The 15,947-nt window shown below is 49.2% G+C and overlaps 1 protein-coding gene across 6 annotated transcripts in view; it reads left to right on the forward strand.

Annotated features, from left to right (window-relative positions):
* Window positions 1-13,191, forward strand: part of LOC123025187 — a 36,646-nt gene extending 23,455 nt beyond the window's left edge. For 3 of the 6 annotated variants that reach the window (XM_044433707.1, XM_044433705.1, XM_044433708.1), the window contains 4 exons: window positions 385-550; window positions 2,267-2,378; window positions 5,138-5,279; window positions 6,329-6,701. In XM_044433707.1, the coding sequence (XP_044289642.1) occupies window positions 385-550; window positions 2,267-2,378; window positions 5,138-5,235 (376 nt within the window). In that variant the 3' untranslated portion in view covers window positions 5,236-5,279; window positions 6,329-6,701. Of the gene's footprint in view, window positions 1-384; window positions 551-2,266; window positions 2,379-5,137; window positions 5,280-6,328; window positions 6,702-8,984; window positions 9,146-10,422; window positions 10,622-12,307 lie in introns of those variants that run through there. The other 3 variants (XR_006415072.1, XR_006415071.1, XR_006415070.1) reach the window with 3 other exon arrangements.
* The last annotated feature ends 2,756 nt before the right edge of the window (window positions 13,192-15,947 follow it).

Raw genomic sequence — 15,947 nt, forward strand, 5'->3', positions numbered from 1 at the left:
GTCATTATTTGGCATTCTTGGGCAGATAAGGTAAACCTGCACCCTGCACGGAAGGAATCTCTGGCCCTCTCCGGATGTTTTGTAAACCGGTGCTGACAAAGGACGCTGCAAAACAGTCAGGCTGATTCAGTGAAACCCCTTGAGAAACAGGCTGTAGACGAATATAGAGGGTTTTCATTCACTTCTGCATGGCTTGCTCATCAGTTCCGTAACCTTCTGTTTCTACCTTCACTGGCCGTCCCATGAAGGTGAGCGGAATCCACAAAACGAGTTGCAGTTTAGCGGAAGCAGAGAAGAGGGCAGCCATGCAGCACCCTAGAGAGTCTTTCGTGCTTTGGAGACACAATTCTCTATATCCTGGGAACTATTTTTCTTTGTCATCAGATATCCTTTGTTGCTGGAGCCGCTCCCTGAAAGGCACTGCCATGTTATATATGCACCACCAAACCCTGCCTGGCAGTTCCTTGCATCCACGTTGGTTCAATATCTTGCTTTCCCAGGATCTGGGAAAGACCCACAGATGATGGACGCTATGCCTGGCCAGCCCAAGGTTAGTCAAATTGCCAGCACTGTCCTCTTCACATCACTGAAAGTGGACACAGAAGCATTTAGTTCAGACGCAGAGTATTGCTTTTATACTTCTTAAATATCCCGATTCAGGTTAGCACTTCCTTAAGGCGACTCGGTGCTCTGTGGCTGTATGAGGGCTGTGGTGAAGGCCACACTCTGTTCACACTGAATGCCCATTCCTTTAAAATATTCAAAACGGTGGGCCAAGCACAAGCCACTCGTCATGAAGAATGGCCTTCAGGCAGCACTCGTTGCAAACTGGTGTGCAGGTGCAGCGTGTTAGATTGCCCCCGGGGAGGCATCCAGACCTGCACGTGTGGGGCCAGTGTGGGGCACAGGAAGCCAGAGGTTCGAAGAAACGGCAGAGAAACAAGGGGAAACTCTCGCTCCCCGGTCCCAGCTGGCCAGCAGAGTCCTCCTGTGCAGGGGGCCCAGAAGCAAGCGCCTCCACCTCTGGCTGCGGCCGCGTTTCTCGCTGCTGGGTCCCCACTATTATAGTATTACTAGCTATAATATGCTATTTTGGGCAGCCCTGGATATTGCGCACAGAGCTATTCACATGAAACCATATCTTTTTCATTCCACAGTTTGTTTGTTTCCAAAAATTGAAATATTTTTAGTACCCATCATTTTGGCATTTGAGAAAAACATCATCCAGTGGTTTGGGGTCGGATCTATCTGGCAGCGGCAGGAAGGGTTCCACCGGTGCGAGAGAAAGCCGCTGTGCAGCCCCCTGCGCAAGCACCACGTCAGCTCCTCAGCCCTCCGGAGCAGATCCGAAGGCTGCGGGACACGGCCGCTCTTCGGGTTCGCGAGAGTGTTACGAGGACTCCGCTGCTTTCGCTCCCTTTGCTCCGAAATGCTCCCTTGCTTGCATGCGGGTGACCAACAGGCCTGGCACCTCCAGGTGGAATTTGGGGCTCCGCCATTTGCATCTATTCTCTGTCCGTCTTCTGTATGCTTCCAACCGTTTGCTCTCTTGTTCTGCCTCCTGGACGCATTTGCTGCTTAGGGACTGAGAGGAGCACCTGAGCCTTTTTAAAACGGGGGGGTCGCGAGATGCTGCTTTTACCTCGGGGGGGGCACTGAGATGCGTGGAACGGAAGTTAGACTAAAACTGGATACGGCCCCTGTGGCGGCTCTTGCCGAACATTCCCTTGGGCGGCGTTTGCCGCCCCTCCCGCGGGGAAAAAAACCCTTTGGGGCACCCCCCCCCCCCCCCCGCTTGCCAATGTTATCAATTCCTCCACGTCTATCGATCTCTGGCCTCACCCCGGCCTTCCTGCATACCATCTCCTCTAAGTGGCTCAGTGCCTTTAAATCAGGGGTCCTCACACGTTTTCAACAGGGGCCAGTGGAAAGGTGCCAGCCACGGGCTGCCAAGGCGGCGCCTACGGGGATGCGTGGGGCGAGTGGGGGCAGGGGGCCCGTGGGGTGAGGCACCGGCTTGCTCATGCAGAGATCATTTTCTCCAAGCATCCAAAACGACCTCCTTGCAAGCAAGCTGCATGCACACACGCGACGAGTGCAAAACCTCTGGGGCAGGCTGGTTAAATAGGCAAGGCGGTCCGGATCCGGCCCACGGGCTGCAGTTTGAGGAGCCATGCCTTAAATGCACGCGAGACAGATTTGCTTGTACGTAATGTAATTTCTGCATCTCCTGAACCTACCCATTGACACTGCCTCCTTGAATTAGTCCTTCAGGTCTTCCAGAGTCACCAAGGCTGTGCATGGGAGCTACATGAACATCAGCAGCAGCAACTGTGCACCAGAATTCCTACGCTATGAAATAATCTCACAGCATAACGGTAATTGCATGCTATAAAATAATCTTGCCCAGCCTAGTGGAAATGTTTTCTTTTCCTTGTTCCATCTGCTGCCCAGGTGGGTTTTACTACATGACCTGAACGCTTTGTAGCATCTGCTGGCAACTTCTGTCTGGCAGCTGAAATAATTTTGCCCTTTCCCAGGAATACTCTAATCAAGAGCCAAAGGGTGAAGTAACACAGCGGGCTCTTTGGTGCGCCAAGGCAGCCCATGGACCCATCCCTTCATGACTGACTGCAGAGTTTTGTAGCGTGGGCGAGGGGTGTCAGAGGTTTTGGGTCATCCAACCAGCCGGTAACCCAAAGGACATCTCCAACAATGAAATCACATCTTAATGAACGCAGCCCGTTATTATAAAACTCCAAACACTGGCTAGTAATGATCAGGAAAAGAGCAGCTGCACTGGCTTAGCATCCTACACTGGAAGTCCGAGTTTCCTCCACAAATGCAGCCACCCCTCCCTAAATCATCTTGCCTTGTGTATAAGGTGCCTTCATGCATCACGGTTGTCCTGTGAAGTTTCCTGTTGAGCCGGAGTTGAGTTTACTTGGCTGCATCTCTTTCTGGAGAACTGAGCAGACTGATTTTCAAAAGCTGATCCTGGGATCTGTTGTAGGACGGCATCTTACGGGATTTAGTTGGCCCCTATTTCTGTGCTGCTTTGGGTGATGTGAATGCCAGCAAATGTTCAAAGGAAGAGAAACATGCTTGTAGGTGCCGCAGCTTAACACTGAGAAAACGGAGGAAACACTGAGAGGAGAAATATTTCTTTCCTTTCTGATGTGCATTAACTTTCTAAATGAGATTCTTCTCTCATTCACTTGGCCTTGGGTTGGTCTGTTGCCACCAAAGTATTGCTGAAGAGCCGAGACACTGGAGGCCAAATGCTATTTTTACAGTTTTCCGAATGCTTCTGAATATCTGGGATGCTTCCGTGGACACATCCACTCCCCAGAGGGGGCATTCTCCATAGCAGCCCATGTGGATGATGGGATAAGTGTTTTCTAGAGTACTACCCACCCCAACCTCCTTGTTGTATAACAGGGAGAGGGAGAATAAAATATGTATTAAATAAAAGAAACATTATATATTGTTATTTATTTTATATTGTTAATTTTAGATTGTTATTTTTGTATTTTATTGTATTTTATTTTGTGCTGTGAGCTGCCCCGAGGCTTCGGCAAGGGGCGGCATAGAAATGTTTTAATAAATAAATGAATAAATATGGAAAATAAAAGCAGTACCAGTACCAGCCGGCACTTGGACAAGTTTCCTTGCGCTGGTAGCAGTGTATACAACTACGCACCCTGCACTATCCCCAATATTTATTTCCGCGAACTCTTACACAGATGACATCTCCTACTCCCTTGGCTTCTGCACTTGGATGTGGGAGAAGATGTATTAACTCGGATGCAGAGAGAGAGGGAATGTGTATTTAGCGATACCAATGCAACTTTTAAAACAGCCGTACTTCCGAGTGCGTGCGGATAGACGCATACCCCTCGGGCAGAAATGGCTCCGTGTCCGCGGGAAAAGCTTCTGAAGCCTTGTCTTCACACACTCCTTTCATATCAGCTTGGAAAATTTAATTAGAAACTAAACGAAAGCATTTTTACTGAATTAGCAGCACTTAGTGTTCTTCACAGCAGCCTGCAATTTGTACACTTTGTTCTCAATACTATATGTAGGTCCTTTGCAACATGAAAACATCTCTTTACATTATTTCTAAATGTAATAGAAACTACGTCCTTTTGAAAATGATCAAGTTTACAGAACCGTTCATACAAAAAGGCATGACTTTGCGAGGCTTGGCTTAGCTCCAGAGATGACAGGAAGGAAGGAAGGAAGGACGGACGGACAGACAGACAGAAGCAAGGCGGTTGGAGTTTTTTTGCGCTGCTGCCGCAGTCCCTCCCGTGCACCAATTTTCCCTGCTTGGATCTCAGGGCTGCCGAGCCTCAAGCCACGAGGGGCTCCCAGCCCACTGTGTGGCCCCACTCTTTCCCCAGTCTTTGGGCAACGCTTCCTCCGTTTCGTTTCGACAGGCCCAGCCTCTGGCAGTGAGAGCTCTGGGCCTGGGGCCCAACCATGCTGGCTTGAGTGGCCCCCCCAGGAAGGGCGCCTGACACGCTTGCCATGGCCTTTCCCATTGCAAGTACAAATGTTATTTTCCCAGCCTTACAGCTTCTCTGGATTTTAACTCTGTTACTGTTTCATAGTCCACTGTTGCTGTTTGTTACTTTACTCTTCTCTTTTAAAGGTTTATATGTATTTTATGCTTGCAATTATGGAACACGCTCCCCAGAGAGGTCTGCCTGGCGCCATCACTGTATGTTTTTCGGCACCAGGCCAAGAGCCTTATATTTCACCCATATTTTAATATGTATTAATAGTAATTGGATTTTATTGTTTGTATTTTATTAATTGCAGCCAGCGTGGAATAGTTGATTTATCTGTTTTATTCTGATTTATGTTATTAGCCGTCCAGAGACGCAAGTAATGGACAGCACACAAATTTCATAGACAAATAAATAAATAATCCTCAGCCACCCAGAAGCTTCAGTAGCAGAGACCTTTGCAATGGACTTCTGCCCTTGGCTGCGAGAAGCTGAGCACCCTGTGCAGGCGGGCCCTGGAGAGCCCGTGGGTTGTCGGCTGCACTCGGCTCTTCAGTGCCCGCCTGGGCCCAGGATTGTATTCCTGTCCCCCAGAGATGCCTGTCTTTTCTTTTTCCCCCAAGGCCAGAAAGGAGGGTTGATGTTTCCGATGTCCACCAGGCGGAAGGACTGCATGATGGAGCTAAAGGAACACGTCGATGATTCCAGCAGCACCAACTGAAAAAGAGCTTGCAATGCAATTAACTTGGGATTTTCCGACACGAGGTAAGATGGAAGAGTAGCTTTGTCCGATTCCTCAGACTCTGAACCACTTGCACCAGCGCTTTCTGTAATAAGAACACTGTTTCTCTTGTAACCCCCTGAGTCCTGTGTAACGAAAAAAGCAAATGGCTTGGCCAGACAAATAATTCAACTCTGCACTTCTGTTTGCTGAAATTTCCTCCGGTGGGCAATGCTTATGGGAAGTGATGAATGTATGATTTGCTGAACCTCTGAGTATTTTTAATTTATTTATTAAGAGCTTTTATATGCCATCCTATTATGTAAAAATCTCAGGATGGCTTACAATGTTTAAAAGAACAATTAAAGCCAAAACAATTTCTAAAAAATAAATTGAAACAGAATAATATATAAGACAAAGCAGTAAATCACAAAACAAAACAAGAGCAACTGAACGTTAAAGGTAGATTTTAAAAAATAGCGTTTAATTACAGAGGTTTTGGTGTGGCGCTGAAAGGAGTATAGGCTCGGCGCCAGGTGTACCTCTCTGGGAAGCACGTTCCAGAGTCTGGGCGCCACCACAGAGAAGGCCCTACTCCGAGTAGATGCCCTTTTTACCTCCTTCAGGGAGGGTTCCCGGAGCAGGGCCTCTCCCGCAGATCTTAAGGGGCATGAGGGCATATAAGGAAAGAGATGTCCCTTCAGGTATCCCGGTCCCAAGCCGTTCAGGGCTTTATAGGTTAATAGCAGCACCTTGAATTGGGCCCGGACTTCAACTGGGAGCCAGGGGAGCTGACGGAGGACCGGCGTTACGTGAGCGTAATGGGTAATCTATAAAGACACAAAAAGATTATTATGGGCAGGAGAATGCCCTTCATAAGCAGAGAAAAGGACGAGTTCTGGCAAAAAGAAATAAACGCTGTTCTAGCAGAGAAGTCCATCTTGCTGGGCAAGAGGAAGAAGTGCTACTTAATGCAGATTAGAGACACGCTGGAGTATAATTGCAAGATCATTTATTTTGCCATATCCATAGCTCTCTAGGCTGCATTTTAATCATTGTTTTAATAATGTAACCATCTTCCCTTTGCACGCAGGATCAAAAGCAATTCCAAAGCTCTGTGATAATAGGCATTTTTCAATGGATACTTTACAGCTTTTTCTCCAGAAACAAGAACAATGGGAAGCATTTTATTCTTGGGGACTGTTGGAACTATCCGCATATACTGCTGATTCAATTGTCGGCTAGCAAATGTTGTATTTTTCAACAAAGACTGTGACATTTTAACAGGCTCCAAAGCTCTGTCTTGACACAGAGCGTACATGGCCTCTGTTTATACTGGAAGTGTTTCATACTTAAGAACTCAAACCAGAAATATTTAGAAAGTAAAAACAAACACATGTCCACATCTGTTTATATAAGCTGTTAAGTATCCAAGCCTTTGGATAAATAAACTTTCAGAAAACCGATAGTGCTCTTCCTTTGCCCTTACATCCACTCTTGGGTGATCAGTGAATTTGACTTTGCTGCTAAACAGTGAAAAGCAGTTCCACGAACAGTCCAGGTGGCGCAGTGGGTTAACCCGCTGTGCTGCTGGGCTGGTTGATCGAAAGGTCGCCGGTTCGAGTCTGCACAACGGGGTGAGTCCCCGTGGCTCCGTCCCAGCTCCTGCCAGCCTTGCAGTTCGAAAGCATGCAAGTGCAAGTAGATAAAAAGGTACCACCTCGGTGGGCAGGTAACAGCGCTCCGTGCACTTCGGTGTTTGGTCATGCGGCCACACGACCACAGAGACTGCGGACAAGCGCCGGCTCCCTCGGCCAGGAAACGGAGGTGAGCACCGCCCCCGAGAGTCAGGTGTGGCTGGACGTAACGTCAAGGGGAAACCTTTACCTTTAACCTTTTAAACTTCTTCAAGGTTCATTAGAAATAATTAAACTAGCCTCGTGCTTTTCCATGATTAGCAGGCTGATTGAAAGTAGCTCCAACACTGCATTTTAAACTAAACCGAACATTTTAATTTCATTTTGATATTTTAACAGAATGTCCAGCTTTGTAGAGTCTCTTGGTATTGTTAAAAAACTTCCTTGGGTGGAAAATTACTGGCCTGATGCTGCTTGGCTGGGAAAACCCAACACGACCAAATACTGCCTGAGCCGCGTGAAGGACGGCTGCACAGGTTTTCCCGGGGACTCTGGTGGAGGCTCTGCCTGGCACCACGTCCCGAAAGCAAGACATTTATCCTTCATTGACTAGCATACCATATTTTGGAAGTTTCACAAGCATGTCCTGCATTTCCAGATCAGTTGTGCCGTTCAAATGCGGGTCTGAAAGCAAAATATGAATAAACCGTCAGCAGCGTTTGACATTCAGTATAGTGACCCTTCTGGAGTAATTCCCAAAGTAACTCGTGCAAGGCCATAATATACGATCTTTCCACATAAATTAAGGAGATGATTCCAATATTAAGGGAAGGGAAGAAAGAGCAGATATGTGATTTGCATATATCAGGCTCTATCGAAACACTAAATCGGGGTAGCCAAACCGAGGATTGGGAGCCACGTGTGGCTCCTGGAGTTTATTTGGGGCTCGCTGCTGCTCGCTGCTCACAGCTCACTTGCGGCTCTTCTGCTGCACAAGTCCAGCCACCTGTACTAAATATTTGCCTTCGGACGGTGAGTACAGTCCTTCCTGCCTTCTGTGCCGAATCGTTGGTTGGCTGGGAGGCAGAAGCGGTGCTTGTGCTGTCTTCCCTCCCTTCAAGAGGGGAAACGGTTGGCGCACCCCTTTGCGGGCAGAAACGATTCTGTCCTGGCCAACGAGGGCAATCCAGTCTCCTGCAGAGCTGAACTGGCCTTAGCCTGCTGTAATACTGGTGTTGTTCAGATCTTCAGGCAAGAACTGAGGCATATGGCACGTAAGCACAATTGTCCTTGTACGAAAGATCCTCCTGCAGCCAGTAAATCTATTTTTGTGCAATGGTTTGATGACAGTGCAGCTCAAACCTGACAGCTGCTTTTTACTGGATTAAAACCAGAAAGGACTTTCTAAAGATAGCAAGGACTAATACAACCTTTCCCAGCAAAATGTCCTCCAGTTCTTTTGGGCTACTATCTCCATCATGCCTCAGTCAGTATGGCCAATAGCTGGGAATGATGGGAACTGTTGTTGAGCTGATCAGAAGAGCACCAGGTTTAGGAAGGCTCTTTGCTTAGGCTGACTACTTTGTAATGAACCAGAAGGTGGTCATTTTGAAGGCCTGGTGTTGTTTGTATGTAAATGGTATCTTGATGCATTTATTTCCTGTACCAATCAGGTGCGTACCCGGCTTTTCCGCATATACCGCTCCAGCTGGTTAACGATAATAGATTTACCCCTACAATATCACCTGAAATACAAGGGATAACAAGAGAAGATAGAAAAGAGGTCGCACACAGAGACACTTGAACCCCGAGGTCCAGATTCAGTTTTAGGGCAGCTGTTGGGGGTCGCCTTCCGTTGCTGGATGGAGAGCAGGGCAAAGGGGTGCAGACAGTGGCAAGGCAGTGGGGCTGAGCGTGCAGACAATTCCGGCGTGTCGCAATTTGATGCTCGCCGAGCCTTTCAAGCGGCAAAAGAGACAAGGCAGCTCAACACGTCGAAAGTTGGAATGGAAGGTGGGCACGCCCCGGAAAAGCCCACCAGGTCTTCAGATTCGGGAGGCAGAATCGTGGTTTGCCTCACTGTGTATAACCGGAGCATCGTTTCTGTTTCAGGGAGAAAAATATTTTATCTCCTCAGGCCAGCCTCTGAGGACATTTCCCTCTGCTAACGCCGGCAGTCCGCGGCGAATCACAGTGAGATGTTTCTTGCTGGTCAAGTTGATAAGTGTGACCAACGTACCGTTAAACGGGGACAAAACTTTTCATCCCATCAGGTGAGAATACGACTATAATTACAGTGCAGAACAGACACTGACAGAACGCGCCTGTTGCTTTGAGTGCTGGAAATACAGATCACACATGAGGTGCGGGAATATGAAGTTATGGCTGTGTGGCTGCATTTCTACAGAACCGCACGTCAGTCCTTTTCCAAATGGGATTGAACTGCTTTGTTCTGTGTCTGTGGCCAGGGCGCTCCATCCGGACCAGATCAAACAGCACCGCACCCGTGAGAGTGTAGGGAGCTGGCATTTTGCAAAGGACCTTTTCCCGTAGAATGAGAATGCACAGAATTGCATGGAGGAATTTATGTGAAATATCCCGAATATGGCAATGAACGACTATCCCCACTGCTGATTCTTCTTGCACATTTCCCCCCAGAGGCCAATTTTGATCTCTCTCTCACCATCGCCCGACTCACGCACGCACGCACACTGACACACTCAGGGCTGTGTGGCCAGAGGTGTGATGAGGGCAGAGCAGCTGACAAGGGGGACCGCAGGGGGACATTGGTGGCCCCCTTCATTTCACCCACCAGATTTCCCCTGCAAGCCCTGCCCCACTTCAGCGCAGCCCCCATATTCTGCCATGTCCGGCAGGCTCAGATAGTGGAACTCACACAATCAAGAGTTATTCAACCGTGAGAGTGGGAATTTACATGGGATTAAGTTCCTGTGCAACAGGAGGTGTTTGCCACACACAGACTTCATAAAGAGCCATGAACCAAAAAGTCCCCAGTTCAGCTTTCTCATCTGTCACATGCTCACTGGGAAGCCATAAACAAACCGGGTGGAGGGAGATGCTAGTGCATTTGCAAGACTGCGGAGGGATATGAGAAGATTGCTGGGACAGTGCCCCTGAGGCACTTTCAATATTAGGAAAATGCCTTTTGCATTAGGCCACCTAGGTCACTGGCCCGACTGATTTGCAGGCTATGTAATTGCCAGGTGTGTCTTGGCAGATGCTGCTGGTCTGTTCCAGCAAATGGGGGGCCGTGTCCAGGGCCATCGCATGCTGGCATAACCGGCATTATTAGCACTTGCAAGGTAAGGGGGATTTCTCTTTGTCTGGCACAGTAATGAAGCTGCACTGGGGCTGTTTGTGCACCAGTGGCAGAGCTGTGGAAGTGCTGGAGGTCACCCCAGGCGATGGAGCAATAACTAGTTTGTGTGTGTTTCCACGGACAAATGCCGCTATATCAGTAAGTGCATCAACAGAGATGTGGCGCATGGGCTTTAGGAGACATGGGTTCTTCCTTGTGGCCTCTGCGCAGGAACGCGTGCTGACTGGATCCGCACACAGCACCGCCTGGGACATCCTGGAACTGAGGCCGGCATGTTTTGGCACAAAAGGCCATCCGTGCTGCTCCGCTTGCCTGGATCTTGACCGCCGAGCAACGGCACCGGATAGGCTTCTTTGTCCGTTTTTCCACGTGAATTAGGTCTACTGCCATTAAACAAAAAGTTTCCGTGTTCTTCCTGTTTGTCACTTGCTACAGTCTTTTACATTTTATGGGTCTTTTCCCAGCCTGGGCAAGTGCTGGAGTTTTGTCTTGCTTTCCAGAATCCCCAAGCACTGTTCTAATAAAAGCAAGGGGAAGGAAAAATGGAAGAAATATTTTAATGAGGACGATTTTGTGGAGATGAAGCACACTGGGACCTGTAGGGCATGGCAGCAGCAGGACTTCCATAGACCTGCACCTCCCCAGTTTTGGGGAGAACTTGAATATTAACTGCGAGGTTCAATAGGCCATCGGTTTGTGTTCAGTGCTGGGGAAGAGAGATATAAGAGGATAGGCCAGGAGCTGCCAATGAGCAGGTCTCAGAAAATAAAATAAATATCAGGCTTCCAGGAAACAGCATTGCTGAAAGAGATCAAATATCAGAATGGTCAGTTACTCTGATTTGCATCATGACATGAAGCAGGCGTTAACTTCTGTTTGAAGCTGCTTTATGGGATGAAAGCAATGGAACCATGAATGGTTTGTACTGATTGTTAAGGAAAATTCTTCTTCTTACCCTGGGTCACAGTATCGATAATGAACACGGTGCGTAACCGTCGTTAAGCAGCCACAGAAGGTGAATGTTAAGCAGACGGAGTCACCAAATGTGCGACGTGTCTACAAACGACGCACCTGTGGGGGCCTGTTGAAGGGGAACCAGAGGAAGACGGGGGGGGGCACTTCCAGGCTGTCCTCTGTTCACAGCATCGCACCTGGAGGCTCAGGGCAACCAGCGCCGTCAAGGCCGCTCTCATGGGCAACCGCCGCGCCTGAGCTCACTGCCTGGCTTCAGGCCAGGCAGGACAATAAACAGGTTGCAGAGTTAGCAGCGTTCTTAGATTTTCTGTCATACGTCAAGAGCTGGGCGCCCGATACAGTTTTATTTACTAATTTAAAATGTGGAGAGTGACTATAGTTCATTCAGTCCCAAGGAAGGGGACATGCTGTGTAAAAGGATGTAATTCTCTGGTGCCGCCCCCTGAGAGAGAGCCAGTGGCTAGAGGCTCGGTCCGGCCACGCGGAGCCCTGATTCAGGCGCTGATGCATCGTCCGTTGGGCAGCGAGTCCGGCTCTGAGAATCTAGGCCAGCAGCAGATGGCTGCCAAGGGGGTGGGGGGAGCGGGGTGGGGTGGAACGCCCCATGTCCAGCGCTGAGGCCTTCTCGAGGGTGGCTAGCTGAGCCCTCCCGGACCCGCCCTTCTCGCCCAGAGCGGCTCTTCCCAGCAAGCTCGTAGGCCATGAGCTTGCCATAACACGAGGACCTGTGCCATAACACGAGCCGGGAGAGGGGCTGGTGGGGGCCAAAGACGAGTGAGGGACGGGGCAGCCCCTCCCTCTGATCACTTCTCTGCTGCACGTCCAGGCGCGTCTCTGCCCTCTGACATCGTCTTGATCCCAGCTTGGGCTCCAGGCCCAGATCTACTTCCAAAGGCCTATGAGGAAGCCCCAGGCCCCCATTACCTCGACCCAACCCACACTTCTGGTTCAGCAAATGAAGCGGTGCCTTCGGATGACTTCTTGGGGCTCTGATGAATTGTTCATGGGAAAGGAGTTCCAACTGAATGAGTATAAAGGAACCTGGAGGGGGATATTCAGGATGCTTCTTACGCGATCGGTGGCTGCCTTTCGATTCTAAAATTTCACCTGTCTTTCACAGGCTGGATTTAGGCAACTTTGACCCCCGTGGAAGGCCTCGCCTTCGCACTGCACTTCCTGCATAGCTTCAGTGTTGAAATGCAGGTGAGGCAAGAAGGCTGAACTCGCTTTGTGCTACAATATTCAGCCATATCCAGTTCTAGAGAGACGGTGGGTTTGATTCAGATCTAGATGTGTGCAACGGGCTGGCAAAAAGAGGCCCGTGCCCCCTCTTCTCCACAGCCGCCCCACACGGGCTAACCAGAAATCAGGAGGGATCTGCTGTTGAGCAGGGGCTGAAGGCAAAGAGGGGACCCCCAAAACTACGTAAGCACCCTTCACCTGCAACGCACACATCCCGAGCCACCTCACTCGGCAGTGTCCCCCGATCCCCGTGCAGCACCCGAGGTGCGGAGCCGGGAAGGAAAGAGGAGGAAGGAAGTCCGTTTCTGCCAGTTCTGTTGTCTGTGTCTGAATCCAGATACAAAATTATGTATCTTCTTTGGGATCATTGTAGAGAGACTAGAAATACTAATACTGGATTGTAGAGCTAGAAAATGTTTTCCATCATTCTTTGGAAAAAGGAAATAAATATTAGTTTCTCTGATTCTCAAATGATACCTAACTTCAATTCATATGCTTTTGATGAATTAGCATAAATGCATCCTGGAAAAATCAGGGAAACTAAAGAAGTGAAAAAGTAAACTATCAATTTCCATTATCCTAAATTTTGTCCAAAAACTTTGTATACCTTTTCACAATCAGTACTCCTAGTCCAATGCACAATGGACTGAAAATTTTATACTGGGCATCAGACAAAAATGCATTTTAGGGTGCCATGATACGCATTAGAGGTGCTCCCCCACGGTGTCTTGTTGAGCAGCGTGCTGCAGAGCTATCAGGTTTTTCCTGAAAAGCAGCGAGTACCAATGTACGGAGTTCTTCCGTTTCCAAATGCGCTGGCCATTTTGCAGCAGTTGGCAGCTTACGACCACTCGCTTGAAAAGAAGCACCTAAAGCCACACGACGGTTATGCTATAGTGCAGTGGTGGGAGAGGCCTTGCTTTTCATTTGCAAAGCTGCTTGTCCCCCGTGCAACTGAAGCACCTTCTTGCCATGTATCATGGAGCATATGAAGTTGAAAGGCGATTAAACATGGTCAGCTTAACCCTGTTCCAGACCTTGAAATGGGATCTTGGCACACAGGGAAACACCTGCTAGAGTCATGTAGAGATAAATACAAACATGTCTCCTCTTTTCCATTCTGGAATACACAATACCACAACCACAATACCACACAATGCTTAAACTGGTAATCATGCTTGGACATTTTTTAAAATAACACACCTCTGACTGGGAAAACATGCTTTCAGGTTCCAATAGAACTCCCTGAAGTAACTTTTTAAAAAAAAATTATGCAGTTTAATTAAAAAATGCTCATGAAGCAGGAAGGGTTTAGGATGTCTGGGGTCAATAGCAGGCACATTGTTCATAAGCACACTCCAAAGCAAAGCTGATCCCTTCCAAAATGATCCCCATTCAGAGAGTGCAGCATGATAGAAATAAACTCCAGCAGTAAATTTTCCCAGGAAAAATACACCATTGCAACATATGTGCAGGCATAAGCATTACTTTCACTGACTTCAATTAGGTACATGTTCAGAACAAATCCGCATGAAGTAGCCTGGCTATTTTCACTGGATTGTCCAACACAATCCCAAGATCCCTTTCTTGGCCGGCCACAACTAGCTCTGTCCCTGTGACCTTGAGGGAGGTGCAGCTGTGTCTGTATTCTGCAGGCAGCCTCCCTAGATATCACCTGCGGGGGCCCTTCACCTGTGGGGCCCCTCATGTCTGAGAGCAGCAGCTGGAGGCCAGAGGCAGCTCCCACCTCAGACACTCTGTGCTCACTACAGAATCTATGGGGTCCCACCTTTGCGGACTGAGGGCCAAACCCGAAAAAGGGAAGGGCTGGCCATGGAAGGACAATCAGCACCTGTCCATTCAGGTGACTGGCGTCCCCGTGGGTCTGTGCTCCGGGTCCACGGCAAACAGCAAGACCATCCAATTCATTCCAGGTCCCTTGCGGTGGCCCCACAATAGTTTGGCTGACTAACTTTAAGAAAGTGCAGCAAAGCTTCCTTCAAAGGATTTTACTCCTTTTGGCAGAAGGTTTTGGCTAAGATCCTTCTGTGTGCAGAGAGACCAAGCTCATCCATGCTAATGAATCTGCCTTGGTCGCCCTGTATGATGACCTGTGCAGGGAGAAGGACAGGGGGAGTGCGTCTTTGTTGGTTCTCCTGGACCTCTCAGCGGCTTTCGATACCATCGACCCCGGTATCCTTCTGGATAGGCTCGCGGGATTGGGGGTCGGAGGCACTGCTTTGCAGTGGTTCCGCTCCTATCTCAATGGCCAGTTCCAGAAGGTGGTGCTGGGGGACTATGGCTCTGCGCCATGGCAGCTATGCCATGGAGTTCCGCAGGGGTCCATCTTGTCCCCCACGCTCTCCAACATCTACATGAAACCGCTGGGAGAGGTCATCGGGAGTTTGGGCTGCGGAGTCATCAGTACGCTGTCGATACCCAGCTCTACCTCTTGTTTGCATCTGCTCCAGGTGAGGCAGTGGCTGTACTGAGCCGAGCTAATGGGCTGGATGAGGGCCAATAAACTGAAGCTCAATCCAGACAAGATGGAGGTCCTGCTGGTGGGTGGTTTGGGCTTCAGGGGAGGGGACTGGACCTTGTCCTGAATGGGCTTGCACTCCCTCTGAGGGACAGGGTCCGCAGCTTGGCAGTGCTCCTCGACCCGGAGCTATCGTTGGAAGCTCAGGTGACAGCGGTGCCAAGGAGCACTTTCCTTCAGCTTCGGCTGGTCCATCAGCTGCGCCCCTACCTGAAGAATGGTTGCCTGGCAACAGTGACACGTGCATTGGTAACTTCCCGATTAGATTTCTGTAACGCGCTCTACGTGGGGCTGCCCTTGAAGACGGTCCGGATACTTCAATTGGTGCAAAACAGAGCTGCCAGGTTGCTGATGTTGTTCTCATATAACCCCAGTTCTCCGTCAGCTTCACTGGCTCCCCATTGAAGTCCGGGCCCTATAAAGCCCTCAGTGGCTTGGGACCTGGTTATCTAAAGGAGCGCTTGCGTCCCTATATGTCCTCCCGCCCCCTGAGATCGGCAGGGGAGGCCCTTCTCTGGGAGCCCTCTGTGAGGGATATTAGGAGGGTGAGCACCCAGAGGAGGGCCTTCTCTGCGGTGGCGCCCCGTCTATGCCATGTGCTCCCCAGAGGGGTTTGCCTGGCGCTGTCGTTATTTGTTTTTCGGAGCCAGGCCAAGACCTTTTTATTTAAACGATATTTTAATTGTTAATTGTTTTAATTGTTTTTATTTACTGGTGTTATACTATTGCCGAGATGCTCCGGATTTTTAATGTTTAATCTGTGTTTGCTTAGTCTGCTTTGTGAGCTGCCCCAAGGCTTTCTGCAACGGGGGTGGCATAAAAATGCCATGATAGATAGATAGATAGATAGATAGATAGATAGATAGATAGATAGATAGATCAAGCAAGCAAGCAAGCAAGCAAGCAAGCAAGCAAGCAAGCAAGCAAGCAAGCTCACATTCAATCCTCAGTTCCGGCGATGGAGGCCCCTGAGCATGTG

This window comes from Varanus komodoensis, unplaced genomic scaffold (genome assembly GCF_004798865.1).
Source record: "Varanus komodoensis strain SLA01 unplaced genomic scaffold, ASM479886v1 scaffold26, whole genome shotgun sequence".
Classification (NCBI taxonomy): Eukaryota; Metazoa; Chordata; class Lepidosauria; order Squamata; family Varanidae; genus Varanus; species Varanus komodoensis.